This window comes from Rhopalosiphum padi, chromosome 2 (genome assembly GCF_020882245.1).
Source record: "Rhopalosiphum padi isolate XX-2018 chromosome 2, ASM2088224v1, whole genome shotgun sequence".
Taxonomy (NCBI): Eukaryota; Metazoa; Arthropoda; class Insecta; order Hemiptera; family Aphididae; genus Rhopalosiphum; species Rhopalosiphum padi.
In genome coordinates, this window is record NC_083598.1 from 28,503,887 (window position 1) to 28,531,863 (window position 27,977).

The 27,977-nt window shown below is 29.4% G+C and overlaps 1 protein-coding gene across 6 annotated transcripts; it reads left to right on the forward strand.

The window, feature by feature from the left end:
- Positions 1–1,236: 1,236 nt before the first annotated feature.
- On the forward strand, positions 1,237–27,920 carry LOC132921043 (spectrin beta chain). Of its 6 annotated transcripts, none has more exons than XM_060983857.1 (30): positions 1,237–1,503; positions 14,484–14,655; positions 14,895–15,046; positions 15,109–15,282; positions 15,369–16,235; positions 16,297–16,460; positions 16,526–17,069; positions 17,131–17,331; positions 17,986–18,105; positions 18,182–18,430; positions 18,534–18,725; positions 18,786–18,974; positions 19,077–19,241; positions 19,298–19,537; positions 19,597–19,809; positions 19,874–20,866; positions 20,976–21,176; positions 21,275–21,688; positions 21,772–21,966; positions 22,026–22,450; positions 22,512–22,650; positions 22,724–22,808; positions 22,867–22,958; positions 23,033–23,137; positions 23,208–23,317; positions 23,396–23,454; positions 24,526–24,615; positions 24,813–24,965; positions 25,176–25,269; positions 26,162–27,920. In XM_060983857.1, exons 2-30 carry the CDS (start codon positions 14,517–14,519, stop codon positions 26,532–26,534), a joined length of 7,137 nt encoding a protein of 2,378 aa, XP_060839840.1. In that variant the 5' UTR covers positions 1,237–1,503; positions 14,484–14,516; the 3' UTR covers positions 26,535–27,920. The 6 variants fall into 6 exon arrangements, with proteins under 6 accessions (XP_060839840.1, XP_060839844.1, XP_060839843.1 ...); XM_060983858.1 differs by lacking the exon at positions 1,237–1,503 and adding an exon at positions 10,732–10,754; XM_060983861.1 differs by lacking the exons at positions 24,526–24,615; positions 24,813–24,965 and adding an exon at positions 24,218–24,283.
- Positions 27,921–27,977: the final 57 nt, after the last annotated feature.

Sequence of the window (27,977 nt, forward strand, 5' to 3'; positions counted from 1 at the left end):
TTGGAATTCCTACTCATTACTTGACCACACTCAAAACCAGCCTTAGATTGCAAGGCCTAGAGTGAAAATAATTGTGAAACCTATAATAAAAATTTGTAATTACCTACAATATAAGTGTCTTTAAAAGTTTAAAATACCTATTTATTTTTTTAAATATCATTCATATTAATTTATTCAACATTAACGAAGAAATGCCCATCTCTCGGTATATAAACAGAGAAAATAGTGTAGATTATCTATAAATTACATAACATAAATCATATAGCAACTGATATGAACGATAGTATAAAATACCATATCTGATCCTCAAAACAAAAATTGATGTAGTTTACGAAACAAAAAAAAAAAGCTCTATAGGTTTTTTCAAAGTATTACTGTACTCCTTGCCTCCTTATAGACTTGTGTTTGTCTGACCATATACTAAGTATATTACTACTTTATTTCTAATGAATTTATTGTTATTCTCTATAAAACATAAATTGGTTATAATGCTATTTATGAAAAATTATAATTTTTGAAACCAATTTTATAGTACTTTATGTCTTTATTCATATGCATACACTTATTATTATCTTATGTTTGTTGAATATTCATTTTATGTCATTATATATATATATATAATATATATACATAAAAATAAATTTCTATTTTTTATTTCCACGAGTGTACCCCCGATAATGGGCCTAACTACCTGACTACATTACCACAACGTCCACAACAGCTGATTATTACTTTTATTTTTTACTATTTAATCGTATTTACTTTTTAGTGAATAATAATACATTATACTTATTTATTATACAATACTAGTGTTTTTTCATTACTCGTGGATTTATGTCTGTTAAGACGTGTCGCGATAGTTTTGTTGTTAAAAATTGTTATAGCTCCAGATTAACCCTTTTAGGTGTAAAGTTCTGGCGTCGCGTTTGTCGGGCTGTGCTTTTGAATGATTGATTGCGTGCAATGAAAACAATTTTACAAATATGTACAAGGTATATTGTTGTAGATATAAATTGACAGTTAAAATGAATAATTATAACTAATAATGAAATATTAATATTAGATTATATAACGTGATACAAATGAATTAGTGAAGTGCTATAATATACATTTCCTTTTTTTGACGAGGCAACACGGTCTTATCGGGCACGACCCGGGTGTCGGGTTGGCGACACTGACGCGTCGACGGTTCGTGACGACAATCGCGAGTCTGCGCGTAAGCCCCGCCGCGGCTGCCCGACGCCCTCCATTAGTTGAGTTTGTCGGCCGGCTGCGGACGCTACGAAAAGGTTTTTGTGTGTGCTGTGTTGTGTTGTTTTTATTTTTTTTTTTTTACACCAGTGATGATGCTCTGATAATAATAAAATAGGCGAACGGCAACGCCCGGATATTGTAATATTATCAATCGACTATAGGATATTGTTTGTGCGATCTCTAGAAGTATACTTTTATACACCGCCCCAAACACGGAATAACATTTGATCGTCCGCGGTTCGGCACCAGGTAAGCGATCGTTTATTGTAATGCATCTAAGTTTTCGTTGCAACCGTTTTATGCCGGTCATTAACGCCAAGTCGCCAAGTGTTATTTGATGTGAAATATTCGTGCATACGTTCTTGACAAAACGGCGGTTATAATTATTTGTGAACTCGCCGCCTCGTCGTTAGCCTTGACCAACATAACGATGTACTATTTAATTTTAACGTTTAATAATATAATCAGTTCGTCAGTTCGACGACAGCAAAACAGTAGTTTATGTAGTATTTACCACTCGTAGTCGCACCGATTCGACACAGTCGAATTTGCACATTAAAACTCGTTCCGCCCGTTATGCGAGGGATGACTTCGAAGGGGGAATGGCAACATTTCCGTTTGCTAAAGCTCGGAGAAGAGGGTAGCACCATGCCACCATGGGTCGGTTGTTTTTATTTTATCTCTATTTTTTTATATTTAAAATAACTTTTGCTTACTTTTATTGTTTTGAGTACAATTATCGAATCACTCTTCGAAACGATGAATTTTTTGTACCTATGTTGAAAGTGTTTGTGACGTTAGTGTACAGTGTACACATTAAGCCACTGTCATTCCGACTTCAAGTCGTTCATTCTTATCGCGAAACCGAAGACAATATTATGATAAGGATTACGTATTTTCGGAGAATACAAGGGCAACTGAAATATGAATATATTGTTCAGTGGAAACTTTTCACTCGTAAAAGTTATAATTTTTATTAGGACCCACACTACCTTACGATAATAGACCGAACTAGACTCGTGTACCGATACTATTTTAGGATTGTGTTACACAATGCGCGTTTGATGGTTTCGCGAAAGTCGCCCCCTTCGATGGGCGTCAATCGTCTTCGGGCCGGTTCTCCGTGTTCAATTTAAATCGTCCCACAGTGTTCTCCGATGTCTGTGCTCACTGCTCATGCATTCCGTCCATGAATGAATTCCGTTTGTTTAACATTTATTAAGTAGGTAATAAAACAGGCGTTTCCGCTTGAAATTGTATGTGTTACCGATTACTGTTAATTGTACGCTTTCAAGTTTTGCAAGGTTAAACGTCAGTAGGTTTTATTTTCATTAGAAGCTTTTTCTAAATGTATGGTTATCATGTACAATTAAAAAATATTACGTAAATAAATGCTAATGAATGTGAAAACTAATAGATAAAGAATATTTCATTTAATTATAAATCGTTCTCATTCATAAAATCTTTAAAAACCCATTCATTTTATTTGCTATCAGATAATCATTAAATATTTAATCGTTAATGCTTTACAGTGTTTATATTCAATTGATTTGAACTCAAAAATATATAGGTACCTAAACCTAACAGATAATTAATTTCCACTAGAATATAATAACACCAAATATTTTTTGAATGAATGATAGTACAAATACCTAATAAATATACCTAAATGTTTAAATGAAAGACGTAAGTACGTATTATATAAGCGGAAATCACTACTTTCTGCCAAATTACAAAAAATAAGTAATGCCAAATCATTTGCAATCAATTATTGTGTAATTATTTTTGATTTATACCTTGGTAACATTTAAAAAAAGCAATATTCATAAATTCATAATCGACTAAACAAATTTTTTTTAAATGTAAGAAAACAAAAATAAATAACAATAAATAAATTAAAATTGTTGATATTTTTTTAAAGTCTTGAAGGTATTAAATATTTAATATTATATTTAACGCTTTCGATTTTTATATAAAGACAATGTTAAAACAACTTATATATAATAAATAATTAGTAATCAGTCAGAAATTCATCAGTTGCGTAAACACGAATTTAAACTATTCTAATAATAATGGATAAAATATTTAGTAAATATAATAAAAGAGTATATATGTATGTTACTTATTGAATTTGTTTTGGATAACAAACAATGGAGCTATATAAACTATTGTTCAAACGTGTTTAAAAAGAAATATAAGAATTAAAAAGAAGTTAACAGTGTCTTTAAATACTTATTGTAATGTAAGTAGGTACATAAAATCAATCAAACAGATAGATAGGTACTTTAGATTTTCAAAATAACATTATTTTCAGAATATAGTAATCTACCTACTATATGTTTTTTTTCGTAATATTTAAAAAAAATACGAAATAAATTAACTTTAAAATATTGGGTGTGTCTTAGTCTACGTAACACGGATTCAACTTTATTTTAACATTGTAAAAATACTTGGTGTATTGACACAATTAAATTAATAAATATATATAAAAAATAACTTAATTTTATTAATTACGATTAGTAAAAATACTCTTCGATTCAAACTGCGGCAATAAGTTTTAACATATTAAAACTGCTTAGTTGTATTTTCTTCACGTTAAAAAAATTGTTATAACCATTTGGGAAATTATTATTCGAGATCATGACATCATACTTACTGGTGGGTCATCGGTTAATGTAGTCTTGACGAGATTCCGCCTCCGCCAACTGAATACTTCCTTGATACTATTACAGTACGCCAAAAACATAAACCTACGTATTCAAATATTTATATGGTATTTTACTGTTTCTCATACAGTAATTTTATACCATTGATTTTTAGAATGCGCCTTACTTAACAATAATAATTTATTATTAATTGAATTTAAAAACAACATAGAATATTAAGCTTTGACATTTTTCTAAGTTTAATTACATTTGGCATATTTATACGGTATAGTGGTGTTGACAAACTACATTCTGGCCATACGCCAAAGTTTTGAGAATTTTCTGAAATTTTAATATAAAAAATGAAAAATTATATCAGTAGTTTTGGTCATAAAATAGACAAAATAAAAAAAGAACAGACAGGTATAGCCTTTCAAATATTTATACTTTAAGTAATATCATTAATTAATTCTTTTTTGTAAATAAACGATAACGATAATGTACATGTCTCGAGTATATGTCGCCATTAATGTGTTAAGCCCACTCGACTTTTCTATCCATTTAATATTTTATGAATCTCTGGCGACTAGTTGTAGCCATCACTATCATCTCATAATTCAATGACACAAATACATATTATACACTATTCAGATTTAAAAATACATAAGCCATCTATTTGTTTTATTCTGCAAATCAATATTGCTAATTTAAATTTATATTTCACCAAACACTGTTATCTTATTTGTTTATCGATAGGTATTGCAATTTTAAATATTTAAAATAATTAAAAACAATCCCTAATTAGTTTTGATTTGAGCGTGTTCTAGATATTAAAATACAAAAATACTAGTAGTTAATAAATGTAAGTGTTTGTCTAATGGTTTAATTCCCTTATTAGTTATTAATTATTCTTATATTAGTAAATAAGTTAATTAAGACGTTTTTAAATTTTAAACTAAAATGGAGATTTTATTTTGTGTTAATCTTCGAACTGATATTATTATTACATATTTATATTTTATTACGTGAAAATCACAAATACCATTCTAAATAGTGATCAATTGATAATTTTAATTTTTTTATTATTATTATTAAATGTAATAAATGTTAAAAACTGTAATTCAATGATTTAAATTGTTACATTTAATCAATGTATTTATATTTGTATTATACCATTTTTTGACATAAGAATTATAATCAGTTATTTTGTTGGTACCTACTGTCAACTAAACATTTTTAATAAGTATCACTCGATTTTAAACATACAAGTTTTAATCAATAAACAAAATATTTTTCGTATTTTGCTATTTTAACAACAAACGTTTACCAAATTACGTTTAACATTGGAAACAAATTTTATTAAAGTACTTATTTTTTAAATACCAAGTGCATAATATATTTTGTTTAACGTACACAACAATGCCTCATCATAATCGTAACAGGCGCCACTTGGGCTATAAAACCACCCGATATCAATCAATGCGACTACGGTATAACGCTAGGGGTGAAGGTCTGCAGTATCTGGAACCACTACAGCAGTTGTCGCGTTATTGTAGCCTAAGTGTGTGTTTGTGTGAATTAACCCTATTCGACCAGCTGATTCTGACTGAATTCTGTATGTTGCCTAATTTTTCATTATTATTTATATCCCTATTTATATAAACTAACACATGATTAATACTTACTTAATTTTGTTTTAAATTAAATACCTGTATACCTATAATATTAGTTAAATACTCAATATAATATACCTAACATAAGTAAATAAAAACCTTAGAACATTTTAAATTATGTTATTTTAATTAAATTGAGTAGATGTCTAATTAATTAATTTTATTATATGATACATAATATTGTTAGATTCTTTAATAATTATAGTAATAATTATTAGTACCTACTTACGTTTATACTTATATTTATAAGTTAAGAAAATAAATGTATCAATAACTAAATATATTACATACTAATAAAAAACTTTGTAATATAATATTTATCTAATTTGTCTAACCAATGATTCTAGTATTTTATAACGATCATCTTGACTAATTTTATTTCTGATTATCACAAACCATTCCGATAAGCTTAGGCTTATTATCTTTGTTAGAATAAATGTTTAGATATTACAATAATATAGGCTTATTTTTCAGTTTTATTTTTGATGTAGGTGTAGTATCTTACCTTACCTAGGTACTAAATGTGCTAGAATTGTTGGAAAGTGAAAACTGTTAATTAAGTTCATAAAATATTCAATTGTCAAAATAACCAGTGGATGAACCTTTTATTATGAATTAAAAATTAAATTATTATCTAATTATTTAATATAAATATTCAGTGCTAATTACAACAGGTATTTACAAATAATAGTTAGCTTATAAAAATTATTTTTTGTATAGGTATTTACTATTTAGAATAAAAACCAAATTAAACTCGTAATTATAATTAATACGTTTTTAGACTCGATCGATTAAAATTCAATCATTAGAATAGATTAATAGATATAATATTATTATATATTTATAATTTATTATAGTATCCCCTAGAATATCCAAAGTATTGTTTATTGTCATGTATGTATTATTTAAGTATAAATGTTTAATATAGGTTCGTCAAAACATTCAAAATTATAACACAATCAGACTACATTATACTATCTATCTATATTACCTTATTATTTGCCGTAAATTATGAACAAAATATACCTACCTAGGTAGTTATTTTATTAAATTCCCTCAGTAGTTATAATAATCTTATAATTGTATGTTCGAATTTTTAATTATGTTTTTTTAACCTAACTTAAGATTTACTCTATTTATTATTATTTCGTCCGCAGAGTATAGTACTAAAGATAATTTCAACGCACTTTTTGTGTTCTCTCTGACTCATACGCAACAGTAAGTTCTGTTGAACGCTAAACTCAAATTTTGCTATATTGCGCAAATAGTTCTAAACACCAATTTTATATTAACTCCACAGTCCAGTTATAAATAAAATATGCCCATAACTATGTCAAAACCTGACTGCATACAAGTGTAATCTTAGTCTTCAAACATCAAGCATTTTCAATTCTGTATTGTTAGCTTTTATATTAGAGTTAATTGACTAATTAATAATTATAAAATCTTAAAATAGGAATAATATTTATATTCTCGTAGATTTTTATTTTAAAGTCAGTGATTTATAAGTACATTTGTAAAATATTTACATTTTTATTATTTGGCTCATACCTCGATTCAATTTTTTCTCCACAAATGAGTGCATCAAGTCATCTCTTTATAAATGATACGTTCGTAGTCAACATTTAAAAAATTATATTTTCAAAGTATATTCATATCATTAGTTATTACTTATTTGGCTATTTGTACCACTAATATAAAGTTGTTTCAGGGGTCGCAATAAATTACTAAGAAAATGACTAAAATGTCTATTGAATGTTTATCAAATATATAGTTAAATTAATAATAATTTTAGATTCAAGTTTTCTTGATGTATGGTGTTATTGTTAATTTGATTATTATAAGTTATAACTAGGGCAAGAAGTAACAACTACTGTAATTATTATTTCTGGAATATAATTTACTCTCTATTGCATTTGATACATTTAAATATATTGGTTACTTATGTATAATTCAGTTTATAAATAAATCTAATAAACAATTACAATTAGTTAAATCATTATGAAAAGTTCATAGTTTAACAATTACTATTTATTAGCTCCAAGTTCAACATTAAATTACTAATAAAATAATTACCTTACAAGGAATAAATTAATAAAGTAATAACGCTTCAGAAAATATTTAATATACTTCATAATTTCAAATTATTATTGTTATTTATTACTTCTGTTTTATTAAAAAAAAAAAAAGTAAGAATATTAAATTTGCGTTTTTGTATTATGATTTATTGACTTTTACTTATCTATTTTTATATAGGTACATATTTTATCCAATAATTTTTAAGCATATATTATATCATTGTTATCATTGTTATATGTATGTTCACACTTTACAAATTGTAACAAAGTTAACCTTTAACGATTACAATTATTTTAAAAATTTCGGAACTTCTACTATCTTTATTTCATTTACATAAGAGGTCAAACCAAATTATACTTCCTCATTATTTATATTTCTTCCATAAATAATTCAATTAAAACACCAAAACTAAAATATTTATAATATATTTTATTGTTCCAAAAATGGTTTTTATATACCTGTATAATTTTAAATGTTATTTAAACGTATTTTGTTAATAAAGTTAGTACATATCTACTTAAATAGTTTATGAATATTTTTTTACAATACAATTGTGTAATTAATATTTTATTTATGCAATTTATATATAATAAATTAATAACAATAGGTTAATTATAAATATATTAATATTTCCGTTAACTGGTTAAATTGCTAAGAGTTCAAGTGCGTGCCTGTTGTTGCGAATAGTTGTTATATAATCGAGATAGTTTTTAATTTTACTATTACTTATTAGTTATTCGACATAAGTCAATAATAAGTGTTATTTAAATTATTCTTTCGTGATAGTTTTTGACCTGAAAGTCCTAAATAGTATTTCATCTTGTTCGGCGTTCTGATGTATATAGGTAGTCTGCTTAGACGCAAATTATTTTTATTGATTACGTCATACTTATACACTTAAAAAATATGATGTATCCGCTTTCATGTAAATGGAATTAATGTCATATTTTTTTCTCATTTTGAAAAGTATAGAAACGTACGTCTGAAACATAGACATACCTAAAATATTCCTATAGATTGTAGATAATTGACGTATGTTAAGTTATAACTCATAAGAATATAGCTAGATTTGTTTATAATGATTATATTTCTATACTATATAAATAACATATCATTATATCAAACAGTTTGTAACAGTTACAAAATTAACACCTTAACTGGGTTCGAGGAATCAATAGTTCATTATAATTATTTATATTAGGAAATTTAACATAACATAAATATGATAACCGATAGGTGCGTTTTATTAATGACTACTAAGTTAGTAGTACTAACTATAATAATAATAATGATAAAATTAAAACGAAATTGTTTTTATTATTTTTTTAATGGATCATGGCATATGTTAGATCAACAATAATAATTATAGTATCACTTTTTGTTTCTTTGACCTTTACAAGTTTCAGTATTTTGTAGATACCGCTTCAACAGTAATATTTTAAACATACATAATCAGCCGAGTTGATAATTTAAATAAAAATGTAGGTACAATTTGTCAATTAAACATTTATCCATTGATACATTACCGATTACGATGGATTTCGCAGAACTGCTTTTTGTATAGTAGTCTTCAGTTATAACTCGGCGCAACCGGTTTTGATTTTACTTCTTTACCAGGTTCTTGTCTTCTCAATACGAAGCCGTTCAACGAATAATATATTCCTTTAACGATAATTGTTTTACTAATTCTAGTAACTAGTATTAAACCTATTGCGATACCATATAATTTTAAGCGATAAAATTAATTTTTATCATTAACATTGGCACCATAATATAGGTATAGTGTAATGTGTTTACTACGTATTATGCATAATATATTTTTTTAAATTATTTATTATTAGTTATTACATTTCGTACCGATGCATTAGTATATATAAATATATATATATATATAATATATGCCCTTCTTAAAAATAGGAAGAATCGTTGAAATGTTTGGCAAAAATTAGTTAAAATTATAGTCTTTGTGATAAATGTAGACTTGAAGTCCGGTAGTTGGTTTTATAACTAAGTTGACCGGACTTGTCGCTTTGCCAAACATGGTAGAAGTAGAACCTAATGTTATTCTCGGTGCATTCCTCCCCCGTATAAAGGCGCTTTAAGTTTTTTTTATTCGTCGGGGACCAGCGTTGTCAGATTTTTCGTGTGAACAGGGAAATATTATTATTGTAATAAACTCCGTGCCTCCGCACATTAGAAACGTCTGTGCTCATTTTTAGGATATTATATACAAACCGTTACCGCCACCGTATATTATGTATAATGTATACGTACCGCCACAGAGTTGGGCCGCCATTAACCGCTTGCACGGAATTCTGAGCGTGTATAAAATCGATAAGTAACGCCGCCGTCTCTCCGAGGCCAGTGGTTTCCAAAACGGAAACGAAAAACCGCCGCTTTTGTTCGGTCCGCGTCGTTGACGTTAAAAAACGAAACCAAAAAAAAAAAAAAAACGAAAAATGTGTCACGGTGGTTGAACTTGGAGGCCGATTTGGTATATTGTGTATATATTATGGTTTGCGCTATAGAAAATAGTGTTGGCAGATATACAATAATATAAATTATAATTATTATTATCATCATTAGGTACGTACCTACTCCTGTTATAAGTTATACCGATGATATTGTTTTAACAATATCCGATGACAACCACCGCGTGTACCTACATAACGCATGTTTTAGTGAAAGAGTGAGAGGAGGGTCACTTCTGCTGGTCACTGTGGTAAAAACGTGTTCATATATACAGTGTGTTTTAGTTGAACGACCTGTGTTCGCGTTGCGTTGCTTTATTTTACGCGCGACACATTGTTCTGCTGACGGGTACCGTTACGGACGCTGTGTACGCGTGGTTCGCGATGGTCGGGCGGTAAAAGGATCACGACGGCAACGGTGATGACGACAGCACAGTAATTAGACGCACGTAATTTTGTTTGTTTAGAGAGGAAAGAGGGCTCTTATTCAATATCATATGTTGTATATTGTGTCGATTACAACCGATTTTTCACCAACGAAAACTTTTTTTTTTTTTTGCAGAATCATGTAGAAGAAAATTAAAAACAAAGCCTAGAGTTCGTCACAAATTACAATTATTTCACTTTCTGTAGTGAGTAGGCATTATATAATTTATAATGTAGACGTTCAACACATCGTTTTTTAATTAATTTATAGTTTATTTTTATATATCATACTTATTACAAGAATATTATATCTCGAGATTATTTGGAATTAGGAAGTTTGGTTTTTTTTTAATAATCGTAACATTATCAACGCATTCTGAAACACGAATTGTTTTGTTTTCATTATTATTTTTATTACCCGCTCTGGAATTTATTACAACACGCGGCAATTAACCTGAGGACCGAATTTTCCCCTTTACTCTGTCTGTGTAATAAAACCATAATTTAACTGTGCTTTTTTTGCAGCTCTCGCATTATCGTAATTTATGAGTGTCTAATATTTGGCAATGTGAAAAGAATATAGACATTATGTCTGTAATGCATTCTGATTAAACTTTCAGTTTCTATTTTTGATATTGGTTTTTTATTTAAAAACTTAAAGTATTTTCTTAGAAGGTGGAGTTCGTTAGTTATATACCTATACTTATATAGTTATATATATAAACACCAACAATCTAATATATATTTTATGCATTAAATGGATTGTTTTACGGCTGCGCGTTGGTTGGGTGTGGCACCCAAATGAAGAACGGCGTTTTCCTTGACAGGCAACCATCGGGTCTTGCCCTGGATAAATAAATTGTAAATTTACGGGCGGTATCTGACCCGTTACTGAACACATACGTATACTGCCGAAGTGCCGAATTATTATTCTCTCTTGATGAGTAAGCGCCAATATTATACAATGCAGCACAACCGTGTGATGTGCATCTTATATAAGAAATAGCTAGTTCAATATAATCATAACTCCGTAACAAAAGTGTTGGTAAACGATTTATATTAGAAACATATTTTATATTTTATTTTTTAACTATTGTTTGCGTATCATTATTGTGTTATTTATATTTTATTTCCATTTACTATGGTTTCGATATAGTTAACTTATTCACCGGAGTTGGACTTCGTGCGTTTCCGATTAAACTACGGTTTACACAATTTTATTTTTTATACAGGTACACTGTATATTGTATAATATGTATATATATTATATTTACCAATGTCAAATCGTACATTGTTATTGAACATATTATAAAATTGTATACATTCTGACCGTAATAGTACTATAACGATAATCGTAATGACAACGTGGTTTAATGATAGTTATAATATAAGTTCTAAAACATCAACGGGACTACGAGAGTGCATAATTAACGATAAACAATACGCCAGATGTACCAAGTACACAATATTTTACAACTCGCTCAATCAATTTACACCCAACTATTGAACTATAGTTTCTAAATAATGACGTATATTATATAATCATTATATTTGTATTTTGTATAATATATTCGTTCTAAATATCTATGCAAATTAGATTTACGTGTACATTGTGCGGGCAACGAATCTTTTAAATAAATAAAGACTCCTAACTATTTTTTATATCATATTTTAATAGTGTACAATTATTGAGTCATAATTTAGATTACCCACATTTATTTGACTAAAATATATTATAATATAATATAATTTTCTTCTTGGTTGAACACTTCTAACTGCTAACGGTATAGTTTTTTACTACAAAGATCAAGTAGCTATTTTATCTTCGCTTATTATATCTATGTGTGAAATTAGTACATTGTGAAATACGAACGTGTTTTTTATTGGATTCAATCTGAACGATGACGAATTAACGAGAAGAAGGAAAAGAAAATTATGTTATTATAAAAAAAATCTGGGCCAATTGCTCTGTATAAGTATTATGGCTGTAGCTGATACCACCAAAGGAAATGTTTCACTGTTCTTGTTGTATACTATTTTCCCAGTGACGTCCATTTTGAGAGAGAGCAAAATAAAATACGACAATTTTATTATTATTATTATTAACAACTTTACAGGCCAAATGCGCTGCTATGCCAGTGACTGATGACTAGTAGCACGCAAACTGTACCGATTTAAAACTAGCAATGTTCATAATATAATGTGTAAATTGTATACTGGAAGGGCACAGGCCCCATTGTGTTAGTATGACTGTTTTAAAATTAATCTATTCCAATTTAACCGCAGCTGGTGGATAAAACGCCTACGTTGCATTTTTTCTCGGATCATTTTTTTCAATATTTATTTTGGAAATGTATGAACAATATTATACAACATTCTGAGTTTTTTTTACTCTTAATGACATTTAGTCATACGGTGAAAATAAATAGACATGGATTTTTCATTGTACTTTGTATTTAATTACCAAAATATTATATTAAATTGTATCATTATAATATGATATTATTATGTTTTTTTATTAGATAAAAAATATATATTAACAGTACTTTCAAAATTAAGTTCAATGAAGTATATAGTGTTACTTCAATATATTATCTATTTAAATTATAACTTGTAAAAAATAAACCCTTTTGCCCCTTCCTTCGCGTTACATAACGTCTCCTATACGCATCCGTTTAGTGTAGCGTACGTATCCCGTGTGAAACGAGTGTTTCAATTTTAAAAATATTCTCAACAGCTTTGAAAAGCGGTTACTGAATTCTATTTTTGTTCGTGCATTGCCTTGTAACTGCTCTCATGTTATGTACTACTCCTACCACGAATTTTTTTCGGCCAATTCTTATATACGATATTTTATGTACACTCACGTGGTATTATTCGTTAAGTCGATTTTAGTCGGATTTCGTATATTATACGGGCGGGGCAGGCAAACGTAATTGTCTCTTCGTGCATACCACATTGATAGGAAGACAAAATTGTAATGTCAAAAACAAAAAAGTATAATGATCCTATTGGCTACTTCAAATGACTGTTTAATTTTTAATACTAGCAACTCCTCTGTCTTTGTGTGATGTCTGAAGTCTAAAGATCTATGCTTTCAATTGCACGTAAACATTAAAATTAAATTGAAGCGTGTGTTTTGAAGAGGTTAACAGAGGTGATTAAAAACAATATTAATTATCTAACAAGGCAAAACGTTCATTTTTATATTATTTTAACTGCATAAATATAATATACACCCGTATCCCACGTTATATTATTATGTATGATGATAGTTAGGTAAAGGTATATAATATGTTTGAATTTAATGCACGCGTGAAATTCAGTTCATGTTCTATAATTGTGCATGCGTGCTTATGCTCAAGTACGCAGACATGCAGTTATAAACGTATGTGCAGGCCATCATTAGGATATCCGGTAATAATATAATACGTGATTGATTTAACTTCTAGACTATAGAAGATACTATTATTTTCCACTGTATAATTTTCTGTATTTCTATATGATATAATCTGATAAATTATCTTCAAATCATTATTATATCGTATTATGAGTTTTGCCTATTAAGTAATATTCAAGTAATTATATATTTTTAAATTATTATAATTAAATATATAATTAGTTGTTACTAATGAATATTTAAAGTTATAATTGATTAACTACCCTTTTAAAATCCTATATTTGTATATCGAAACACTCCGAAAAATGTTCTGATTTTGAATATGAAATTAAAAATAATATATTGTTTTAAGAAAAGTAACTTGGAAAATTATATGAAATGATGTTAAAAAATAATTTTAACTTTTTTCAAAAACATTCGAAATACGTTAATAATTACGAAATACAAACATAATATTATGTATTATTTAGAAGTTTGCTAAATATATATTTACTTGTATGTAAGTGAATTACGATTTACATTTTTCATGTTACAGATATAACAAACTATATAGAGGTGTCTGGCTGTCATGACGACAGATATCTCTGTGGTCCGGTGGGATCCGGCCATACAGCAAGACGGAACCGGTATTGTTGAAGATTATGAATATGACGGTGGAAACTCTTCTTCCAGATTATTTGAAAGATCCAGAATTAAAGCTTTGGCTGGTAAGTTCTGCTTATTTTATTAACCCAAAAATAGTAAAAAAAATAAAAACGAAAGGGACAGTTATTTCTTTTTATCGAACAATTCTTTATTGAATGCGGTTGTAGTCTGTAGAGACTAGAATGTAGAGAATAGTCCTTCGGTGTATGCGCAGTCATCCCTCAAATTTAGAGTATTACTCATTTTATCCTTACCTGATAGGGTTTCTGTATTTATATACGTGATTAACTGTGGTTTTCAGACGAAAGAGAAAGTGTACAGAAAAAGACGTTTCAAAAATGGGTAAATTCGCACTTAGTTCGAGTACACTCTCGAATTGGAGATTTATACATAGACCTCAGAGACGGAAAAATGCTTATAAAACTATTGGAAGTTCTTTCTGGAGAAAGATTGGTAACAACTATATTAAAATAAATATTTGTTATTTGATTTTTAACATGATTATTTGTATACAGCCAAAACCTACCAAGGGAAAAATGAGAATACATTGTTTAGAAAATGTAGATAAAGCTTTGCAATTTTTAAAAGACCAGAGAGTACATTTGGAAAACATGGGTTCTCATGATATTGTTGATGGAAATCCAAGGCTTTCGTTGGGTCTTATATGGACAATTATTCTTAGATTCCAAGTATGTACTAACTTTAATTTCTACTATTTAATATACTAATAGAAAATATATATATTATATAATGTCATATTTAAATTAAATATTAGATTCAAGACATTACCATTGAAGAAACTGACAATAAAGAAACAAAATCTGCAAAGGATGCTCTACTTTTGTGGTGCCAAATGAAAACAGCTGGCTACCACAATGTCAATGTTCGCAATTTCACAACTTCCTGGCGAGATGGTCTTGCATTTAATGCAATCATTCACAAACACCGCCCTGACCTTGTACAATTTGAAAAACTAAGCAAAACTAATGCCATGTACAATTTGAATAACGCGTTCAATACGGCTGAAGACAAATTAGGAATTGTAAAATTATTGGATGCTGAAGATGTATTTGTTGAACAACCAGATGAAAAATCAATTATCACATATGTGGTTACATACTATCATTACTTCAGTAAAATGAAACAAGAAACAGTTCAAGGAAAGAGAATTGGTCGTGTCGTTGGAATAGCTATGGAAAATGAACGTACAGCCCAAGAATATGAACGTTTAACTAGTGACTTATTACAATGGATCAAGCAAACAAAAGAGTCATTAGCCGAGAGAAAATTCTTGAATTCTTTGAATGGTGTTCAACAGCAATTACAACAATTTAACAACTATAGAACTGTTGAAAAACCCCCAAAATTTGTCGAAAAAGGAAATTTGGAAGTGTTGCTTTTCACGTTGCAATCTAAAATGAGAGCTAATAATCAAAAACCATACACTCCCAAAGAAGGAAAAATGATTTCAGATATTAATAAGGCTTGGGAACAATTAGAAAAAGCAGAACATGAAAGGGAGTTGGCTTTAAGAGAAGAAATTATAAGACAAGAAAAACTTGAACAGCTAGCTCAAAGATTTAATAGAAAAGCAAGCATGCGAGAGACATGGTTAAGTGAAAATCAACGGCTAGTTTCCCAGGTTAGTTTTTAACTAAATTAACATTTTACTTAAAAATAAATTGGTTATATAATGCTTACAGGATAATTTTGGTTTGGATTTGGCGGCTGTAGAAGCAGCTGCAAAAAAGCACGAAGCTATCGAAACAGATATATTTGCATATGAAGAACGAGTAGAAGCAGTTGTAACAGTGGCGCAAGAATTAGAAACAGAGGACTATCATGATATTGTCCGTATAAATGCAAGGTAAATTTTAATTTTAAATATAATTTTTAAATAATTGCTTTCAGTACAACTTTTTTTTATTTCAGAAAAGACAATGTTCTTCGTTTATGGAACTATCTTCTTGAACTCTTAAAAGCTCGTCGTCATCGTCTAGAGTTGTCATTACAATTACAGCAAAACTTCCAAGAAATGCTATATATATTGGATTCTATGGAAGAATTGAAAATGAGACTTTTGTCTGATGATTATGGCAAACACTTGATGGGAGTTGAAGATCTTCTTCAAAAGCACAGTCTCGTAGAAGCTGACATTAATGTTTTAGGAGAAAGAGTGAAAAGCGTTGTGCAACACTCGCAACGTTTCTTGGATGAAGAAAATACAGAAGGTTATAGACCCTGTGATCCAGCTGTTATTATTGAAAGAGTTCAGGAACTTGAGGACGCTTATAGTGAATTGGTCAAATTGGCTGTTGAAAGACGGGCTCGTCTTGAAGAAAGCAGGAAATTATGGCAATTTTATTGGGATATGGCTGATGAAGAAAATTGGATTAAGGAAAAAGAACAAATTGTTTCTGCTGGAGATATTGGTCATGACTTGACCACTATTAATCTGTTGCTTTCAAAACATAAAGTAATATAAATACTTGTAAATATTTAGCAACCATTACTTACTATTGTTTATTATTTTTCAGGCACTAGAAAATGAAATACAGAGTCATGAAAGTCAATTGCTTGAAGTGGTAAAGGTTGGAGAAGATTTGATTAATAGCAACCATTTTGGTGCCGATCGTATACAGGAACGAGTATCCAGTACACATTCCATGTGGGAACATTTAATCAGCTTAGCCAAACAAAGACGCAAACGTTTGGAAGATGCAGTTGATTATCACCAAGTAATTCAATTTTTTTCTTATCAGTAGTTATTGAAATATTTTATATATTATTTATAGGATAATTTAGTAAATGCATATTTTGATTCAAAAAGCTTGGTTTTTATATTACAATACCTAAAAAATGGTGTGGTGTTTACCTAAAAAAATTTATTTACTTTTAAAATAAAATAAGCTAGTCAAATCAATAAATTATGTCTATGATTAAAGATTTAATTCATTTGTATGTTTTCCTATGATGGTTGTTGAAAATTCAAGATTTAAATGTATACAATATATATTTATTTTGTGCTATTTTAAAATTATCTTAAATGTTTTACTGCATAATATTTGCTTACTTTGTTATTTTATACAAAAAATTCACATTTAACAAATTTAAGTATTTTGAACAATTATTAATATCATATTAACTATTAAAGTATACTTTCATATACATACAATTTTTGACTACTTTTTCTACCTTTAATTTTAACTAGGTATAAAAAGTTCCTAACTTTAATTTTGACTTATTTCAATCTATTGTTAGCATTAATAATTAATTAATTGTTATGAATGTTTTTGGAATTATTTCACATTTAAAATTATTAAGAGTTTATTCAAGAGTTATCTTCACCTTTTTTTTTATCAACAATTAAATTGTATATTATTTTAAAATAGTGGTTTGCTGATGCTGATGACGTTGACATTTGGATGTTAGATACTCTAAGATTAGTGTCTTCAGAAGATGTTGGTCGAGATGAAGCTAATGTCCAATCATTGTTAAAGAAACACAAAGAGGTATTTGTTATTAATTTTATATATTTTATTGTTAACTTTGTATATGTTCATATATTTTCTTTCTTACTATCCATAGGTCAGTGAAGAACTAAAATCCTACTCACAAACTGTTGAAGCATTGCGATCTCAAGCCAATCAATTAAGTGCTGAACCAGGTGCACCAACAAGTGGACCTGAAGTAAATGAGCGTATGTCATCAATTGACAAGCGCTATAAAGAATTGGTTGAATTAGCCAAACTTCGACACCAGAGACTCTTGGATGCTCTTTCTTTATACAAGCTTTTCAGTGAAGCTGATGCTGTACAACAATGGATTGGAGAAAAGGTAATTAGTAAAACTAAACATAAAATAAATGATTTATTAAACTTATAACTTATTACTTAAACTTACAATGTTATATCTAAAATATTTTTTTTTCAAACTTAAGAACCGTATGTTGGAAACCATGAGCCCTGGAAAGGACATAGAAGACGTCGAAATAATGAAACATCGTTATGATGGTTTTGATAAAGAAATGAATTCAAACGCATCACGAGTTGCAGTTGTGAATCAATTAGCACGGCAATTACTTCATGTTGAACATCCTAACTCAGATGAAATCGTAAACAGACAAAACAATGTAAGTCATAAAATTGTGCAATTTTCATTCAGAAATAAATTCAAATATTTTTGTTTATAGTTGAATCATGAATGGGCTGATTTACGAGATAAGGCTGAAGCCAAACGTGACCAACTTAATTCTGCTCATGGTGTACAAACTTTCCATATTGAATGTAGAGAAACTATTTCATGGATTGAAGATAAAAAGAGAATTTTACAATCTACAGACAGTCTAGAAATGGACCTTACTGGTATAATGACTTTACAGGTAAAATAAGTTTATTCTGTTTACTACTGTATAATAAATTAAAAAATGTATTATTTTTATTAAATTTAAAAATGATATAATTACTAACGTTATTTATTACAGCGTCGTTTATCTGGTATGGAAAGAGACTTGGCTGCCATTCAAGCCAAATTAGACTCATTAGAATCTGAAGCACAAATGAATGAGAAAGAACATCCTGAAGAAGCTGCTGTAATCCGAGAAAGAATTGAAACAATCCAAAAAGATTGGGAAGAATTAACACAAATGGTAAGAAAATAAACTTTATCTTAACTAAAGATAATATAATTGTTATAATTTCTCAGTTGAAAGAACGAGATTCTAAACTAGAAGAAGCTGGTGACCTTCATCGTTTCCTACGTGATTTAGACCACTTCCAAGTTTGGTTGACCAAAACTCAAACTGATGTTGCTTCAGAAGATATTCCCTCTTCATTATCAGATGCTGAAAAGCTTCTTTCCCAACATCAAGCAATCCGTGAAGAAATTGATAATTATACTGCTGATTATACTCAAATGATGGAGTATGGAGAAAAAGTTACTGCTGTAAGTACAACTATTTATTATCAAATTTATTAGTATATGATGTATAATTTCATTTTTAGGAACCGGGAACACAAGACGATCCTCAGTATATGTTCTTGCGAGAGAGGCTCAAGGCTTTGCGTGATGGATGGCAAGAATTGCATAAGATGTGGGAGAATAGACAACAACTTCTTTCTAAATCGCTCAATCTGCAAATGTTTAACCGTGACGCTCGTCAAGCTGAAGTATTACTTTCTCAACAAGAACATGCTCTATCTAAAGATGAAGTCCCAGTAAGTTAAAATATTCTCATATAATTAAAAAATAGATATTTTTGATATTTTAATTTTTTTTTAGTCAAATCTTGAACATGCTGAAAACTTAATTAAACGTAATGAAGCTTTCATGACCACAATGGAAGCTAATGAAGACAAAATTAATGCTGTCACTCAATTCGCTAATAAACTTGTTGATGAAGACCATTTCGAAGCTGATAAAATTAAAAAGAAAGCAGCTTCCATACATGAACGTCGTGATGCAAATCGTGAAAAAGCCCAAGAACTTATGGATCAACTTAAAGATCAATTACAACTTCACCAATTTCTCCAAGATTCGGATGAATTACAACAATGGATCCAAGAAAAGAAATTTACAGCTCAAGATGAAACGTATCGAAGTGCTAAAACAGTACATAGCAAATGGACTCGTCATCAAGCATTTGAAGCAGAAATTGCATCCAATAAAGATAGATTAGATAGAGTACAGCAATCAGGAGAGGAATTAATGAAAGAGAAACCTGAATTGGCTCAAATAATTCAACCAAAGATATCTGAAATGTTAGGTCAATTTGATGATCTTGAAAAAACCACAAAAGAAAAGGGTGAACGTTTGTTTGATACTAATAGAGAAGTTCTTATACACCAGACTTGTGAAGATATTGATTCATGGATGGATGACCTAGAAAAACAGATTGAAGCTGCTGATACTGGAACTGATTTAGCTTCTGTCAATATACTTATGCAGAAACAACAGATGATTGAAACTCAAATGGCTGTAAAAGCTAAACAAGTTGTTGAATTAGAAACACAAGCTGAATATTTAAAAAAGACCGTTCCTGAGAAAGTTGAAACAATTATTCCAAAGAAGACTAAAGTAGAAGAAAGATTTGAACAACTTAAGGAACCATTAAAAGTAAGGCAAAGACAGTTGGAGAAAAAGAAAGAAGCATTCCAATTTAGACGAGATGTTGAAGATGAAAAATTGTGGATTGCTGAAAAGACACCAATGGCTACATCTACTGAGTATGGAAATAGTTTGTTCAATGTCAACATGTTACAAAAGAAAAATCAAGTAAGAAAAATGATATACTATTTATATATTTATACTAATTTGATATACTATTAGTATATTTTTATTATTAATAAAATAATTAATCATTATTTTTAATTTTATATTTTAGTCTTTGGGTAATGAAATTGATAACCATGAACACCGCATTAATCTTGTCTGTGGCAATGGTCAAAAGTTAATTGACGAAGGACATGAAGATGCTTCACAATTCACAGACCTCATACATGACTTAACTCAACGCTGGCAACAACTTCAACAAGCTGTTGAACATCGTAGAAAAATGTTACTTCAATCTGAAAAGGCCCAACAAGTATGTTGTATAATCATTAATCATATTAAAATTAATTTTTAAAACATTTCAAACTAAACAATATATCAAATATAAAATATTTTTAAATTCATTTATAGTACTTCTTCGACGCCAGCGAAGCAGAAAGTTGGATGGGTGAACAAGAATTATATATGATGGTGGAAGACCGTGGAAAAGATCAGATTTCAGCACAAAACTTAAAAAAGAAACACGAATCCTTAGAATTAGCTGTTGATAATTATGCCGATACAATCAGACAATTAGGTGAAACTGCTCGTCAACTTACAAGCGAAATGCATCCTGAAAGTGACCAAATAGCTGTAAAACAATCTCAAGTAGATAAATTGTATGCTGGGCTAAAGGATTTGGCCGGAGAACGTAGAGCTAAATTAGATGAAGCTTTGAAATTATTTATGTTGCACCGTGAAGTTGATGATTTAGAACAATGGATTGCTGAACGTGAAATTGTTGCTGGTTCACACGAACTTGGCCAAGATTATGACCATGTCACTGTAAGTTATTTATTTTTCTCATAATTTCTTTGGTACGACACTTGTATCATATTTTTAAAGTTATTATTCAAATCTTTTTATAGTTGTTATGGGAAAGATTTAAGGAATTTGCACATGATACTGAAGCAACAGGTAGTGAACGTGTAGCAACAGTTAATGGTATTGCTGATCAACTTATTAACATTGGTCACAGTGACTCAGCCACCATTGCTGAATGGAAGGACAGTTTAAATGAACAATGGCAAGATTTACTAGAACTCATCGAAACTAGAACACAAGTAAACAACTAACATATTTTTATTTTATTTTTGTTACTAAATAAAAATTATATTTTTAGATGTTGGTTGCTTCACGAGAACTACATAAGTTCTTCCACGATTGCAAGGATATGGTTAGTCGTATTGCAGAGAAAAGTCATGAAATGTCTGAAGATCTTGGTCGTGATGCTGGTTCTGTCCACACATTACAACGTAAACATCAAAGTTTCTTACAAGATTTACACACGCTCAGCACTCAGGTTCAAACTATTAGCGAGGATTCTGCTCGATTACAAACATCATATGCTGGTGATAAAGCTAAAGAAATTACTGGACGAGAAGCAGAAGTTGTAAATGCTTGGGCTGCTTTACAATCGGAATGTGAATTGCGCAAACAAAAATTAGCCGATACTGGTGATTTACACAAATTCTTCAATATGGTCAGAACATTAACCTTATGGATGGACGACGTTGTAAGACAAATGAACACATCAGAAAAACCAAGGTAATTTTATATTGACTTTTAGAATTTATTATGACATTATAATTCTTATCAATATTTTTAGGGATGTTAGTGGAGTAGAATTGTTGATGAATAATCACCAGAGTTTAAAAGCAGAAATTGACACCAGAGAAGATAATTTCACAGCATGCATTTCCTTAGGAAAAGAATTACTTTCAAGAAACCATTATGCTTCTAATGATGTAAATAATTATTTGATTTATATAAATAAATACATTATTAATATTTATTTATAAACTGTTTGATTTTTTTTAGATAAAAGATAAATTAATGTTATTGAATACCCAGAGAAATTCATTATTGAATAGGTGGGAAGAACGATGGGAAAATCTTCAATTAAGTTCGTTTATGGTAAATCATTATATATATTATTGTTATATTAAATATTTATTTTATAGTTTTGGAAGTATATCAATTTGCCAGAGATGCTGCAGTTGCCGAAGCATGGTTATTAGCCCAAGAACCATACATTATGAGTCTGGAATTAGGTGTAAGTTAATTTAACCAACTTTTTCAACAAAATCTATAATACTAGATTAATTTCCATGGACATTTTTGTAATAGATGACTATTGATCAAGTGGAAAATTTAATAAAAAAACATGAAGCATTTGAAAAGTCAGCCATAGCACAAGAAGAGAGGTTCTGTGCTTTAGAACGATTGACAACTGTAAGAATAAATAATAATTAAAAAATAAATAATTATTTTAATAATATTTTAAATGTTATGATTCATTTAGTTTGAATTGAAAGAAATCCAACGTAGAAAAGAAGAGGAAGAACGAAAACGTCAAGAAGAGTTAGCTAAACAAGCAGCTCAAGCAGAAGCCGAAGCAGCTGAAAAAGCTGCGTATGTTAAAAATTATTTATACACTTTTCACTAGAAATATATTTGTTTAAAAATCTACATCTTATTTGCATTTTACAGTGCGGAGGAGGCATCAGAAGCTGATGGAAAATTAGCTAAAGATGGAGAAGGTCGTCCTGGTAAGTTAGCTTTTGTAATTTTAGTTTTTAATAACAATAATCATAATGCATGCAAAATAATGGGTGTAAAATATGTGGTAAAAGTATGTGGTGGTGCTTAGTCATATAAAAATATTAATTTCTAATTAATAATTATTATTATTATTAGATTATAATTTATTAACTATTGAATTTATAAATATCCAATAAAAATGTTTATAATTTATTTTAATCTAAGTGCCCCATTAAACAGTATACATATTTTATATATTCTGTTGGTGGATGAAAATTAATTAAAAGAGAAATATGTATAATATTGTAAAAAAAAGTATTATGAATATATATAAATAAAATAACAAATTAACCATGCACTTGAGGGTTGTTGATATTGTAATATATTTATTGTTTATTGTATCAAGTAATTTAATGCATTAGAGATGGGATCAAACGAATGATGTGATGTAAATAAACACAATAATGGTTTTAAAGCTACTGCAAATTATTAATACACAATATAATATATTTGCATCTGTTTGATTTCATAATTTTTCATGTGTAAATGTATAAAATATATATAATATGTGTATAGCAATGTTTTATCAATATAAGTTATTAAATTATTAATATCTGTATTCTGTGTGAAAAAGATTAAATTGTTTTATTGAATAAATTGAAATATTAAGTAGGGAACTCAAAATTCAAAAAACAATATTGACACATGTATAATATGAACATATTGTTTTTCTGTTATTTGCACGCTTGCATTCTCTAAATCTAACATTAGCGTCAATACGTAAACCTCCACCCACTAACCTCGCACTGACATCGCCCATCGAAAAACCGACCGCAGGTCAGTTAATTTAATTTTAAAAAAATCTAATATTTGTAGAACATAATTATTTTATTCTATTATAAACTATTTTGCATGCATTTTACTTAACTTTGTTGAAATATACCGTGGGTATATTATATAGAACGGCGCTATGCTATTGCATGACTCGCTAATATAATTCAAATTGTAGTAATAGCAATAACTTATTATTTTTTTCGGCATGAAGTTGAATTGAAAGTGTTTGTTATTAACATTTGTAGTGCATGAGAGCTCTGCATCGAGTAGGAAGAGCATTGCCAGTCCCGCCGCGCCCGCGGGGGTCGCTAGATCCGCATCTACATTACCCTCAAGTAAGTATTTCAGCTATCTCAAGCTTGCTTTTAATTTAATTATATATTTATATTTTTTTCATTTTTGAAGTTTAATCGTTAGCATGTGAACGTGCTTTCTCATGCTCTGACATGATACTATGTGCGATGACGATTATTTTTTAGTTTGCTTGTTTTGTAAAAGTATTTCTGTTTGTGTGTGTATTTTGAAAACGTAGCTTCGCGAAGCCAATTAGTCAAAGATCGCAACAAGGACAGGTCGCGCTCAAAATCACCGTTCCGCAGTTTCCGGTGGAAAAAATCACCGCAAAAGACCCCGTTGTCTGCTGTGTCAGCTAGTGACGACGAGGCCACCGTTGAACCGACTTCAGGTATTGTAGTCTTAAACATGATGCGAAGGTATCCATCGTATGTATACTTGCTTGTGTGTAAGTCTTGTGCATGGTCATAAGCTATACAATTATATACAATGACTAGCATGGCGTGGGAGAAAGAAGTTACATGTATACACGGGAATATACCGTGTATGGTGTCCATCCATTACATTTGTTTTAATAGTGCTCTGTTGATCGTTGTTACAGATCAATCAGCCACCGAAGCTGATGGTGAAATTCTTGAAGGAATACTCAACAGGAAACACGAATGGGAATCTACCACGAAAAAAGCGTCCAATAGGTAAAAGATGCTCACATTATTTAAAAAAAATTTTATACACGAAAAATTTGGCTTTTTAACCTACATAGATGATAAATAATTTTTCTATAAATTTTATCGTTTTATAACATTTTAATTATTTTATTTCATTCATATTAAATCATAAAAATTGAAGAAAAAAAATGACAATGGCTTAATCACTATATCATTATAATTTCTGATTCACGTATAGGTATTTATATTATTCTGTGCACAATGTGTGTGGTGTATAAAAATATACATCATAGTCCGTGGTGTACATGTTAGCGAATTCAACTTTGTGATTTAAAACTTTAGAGTTTAGACTTTATGGTTTTTTTTCGTAATATTTTTCGAGTTTTATCTTATTTACTAATAAAATATGGAAATATATAAATATACTAACATAATATTTATTTTAACACAATAATTTAATAATATATGTATATTGTATATTATACGAATAATACTAAAAAAATTTACTTTCCCGGTAAAATTAAATTGGAAATACTTAACCCTCCTCTCCCAGGAATGTATTAACTGTGGGAAGCAGGGTTCATTACCTTCGACCATCATCAACTTGAATCATTGATCAATTAAAAGCATAAATATTTTTAGTATCACTCGATTGACTTTGAAATATAATATTTACCCCTTCCATCCTCCTAAAAATAAAAAACACCACTGTAATAATATTAAGTTGTGGACATGACAATAATAATTTAATTTACAACAGTATAGCGAACAAAGGGTATCATATTTTAACTTTTTTTTATTGCTTTAATAAGTTAGTATGTTACTGGCTTACTGCTTACTGCTATTATATAGGTCCCTTCCTGTACTTACTTTATCATGACGTGTTAACATATTACATTAACCCAACGTTTCTCCGTAGATCTTGGGACAAGGTGTTTGTGTGCGTGCAGGGCACTAACTTGGCATTCTACAAGGACGCCAAGACAGCCAAAACGTCGCCTGAGACGTACTTTAAGGGCGAGGCGCCCATCGACCTGCATGGCGGCACAGCCGACGTAGCCACCGACTACACTAAAAAGAAGTTCGTGTTGCGCGTCAAGTTGGCCAGTGGGGCCGAATTCCTGTTCCAGGCCCGCAACGAGGCCGAGATGCGCCAATGGGTGAGCACGCTGAAGAACGTGTGCGAACAGGACGCGGCCGGCATGCAGTCCCGATCGCAAACGCTGCCCGCGGTGGGCGACAAACGCGACGAGCCCAAACGCCGCAGTTTCTTCACGCTGAAGAAGGTGTGAGGTAAACCGTCGTAGACGGACCATCGCGAGACCCCCTCAACCTCCCCCCACACAAATCCAAAATCGGTGTCGTTTGCGCGATCGTATTTTTTATTTCACGACCCGAACACGCATTCACTTCAAACACACACACACACACACATACACGCTGCCTCCGCCGACTCGTGTCGTATATTATATTATTTAATATTAATAATATTATATTTTCCTTGCGCCGTGCGCGCGTCTCTTGTATTTTATTTTAATTTGATTTTTATTTCGTTTCAACGCCGTTCGTGTGTGTTTACCTTTTTAACTGCCTTACATTGTATTATCATCATCGACGACAGCTATATAATAATAAGAAGAATTATACTATATACATTATATTTTATTCCTTTATACTCGCTTTGAAAATAAAAAGTATATATATATATATGTATATGTATATGTGTGTATACTCGAAAAGAGGTAGCTCCCAACAACGTTAGGTTTTTGTTTTTTCACTCCACTCCAACGTTTTATTATTATTTTATATATATATATATCTATTCTATGTGTATACCAATATTAACCAAAACAATATATAATGAATGTTTAGTTTTTTTTTAATTTATTTATTTTAGATCCTAGAGATGTTTTATTTATTTACTGTATTTTTATTTATTTATTTTTTTTTAACGCCTATTTACACCCGTTTAATATCTAATTTATTTATAAACAACTCTTTTAAGCTATAATATTTAATTGACACGTTGTTCATATTAAAGTATTATTTTTGTTATAAATTTAAAATAACAGTAACGCCTGGTCGATTAAATATATTAATTAATAAAATATATTTAGAGCAATTTTAGAATTTTTAAGAATTTTTATTAATTAATTTATATATATAAATATTGATATATACCTATATTTATTTATATATAAATATAAATTTTAAAATTACTTTATTTATTAAAATTACCGAAAGAGAAATTTTCTTATAGAAATCACTCCATTTTTAGTTACCTCTAAGGCTTTAAAGTGTACATTTTAATACAATTTTGCTATATTTATTTTTAAATAATATATATTAAAAAAAAAAAAAAAAAATCTATATAATATATATTATTCTACTATATCCGGCGTTTGGTTCCTCTACGCTATTTTTATTTTTATTTTATGCTATGAGAAAAAAATTGTTAACTTTTATGAGATGGAAATGAAAAGATAAATGATGAGTTTACAATATTATATATATATATATAGATTTATATATATGACGTGTGTATTTAGGTAGAAATATTATACCTATGGATACTACTCAATGTTTATGTAATTAAAAGAAATTATATATTTAACTTTGCTTAAAAAAAAATAAAATGATTTGTTTAGTGGATATAATAAAACTATCTTCAACGAAAATATTCAGTGTTCTTTTATTCTTCACGACGGTCTTCAGACATAAATACACATCACAGA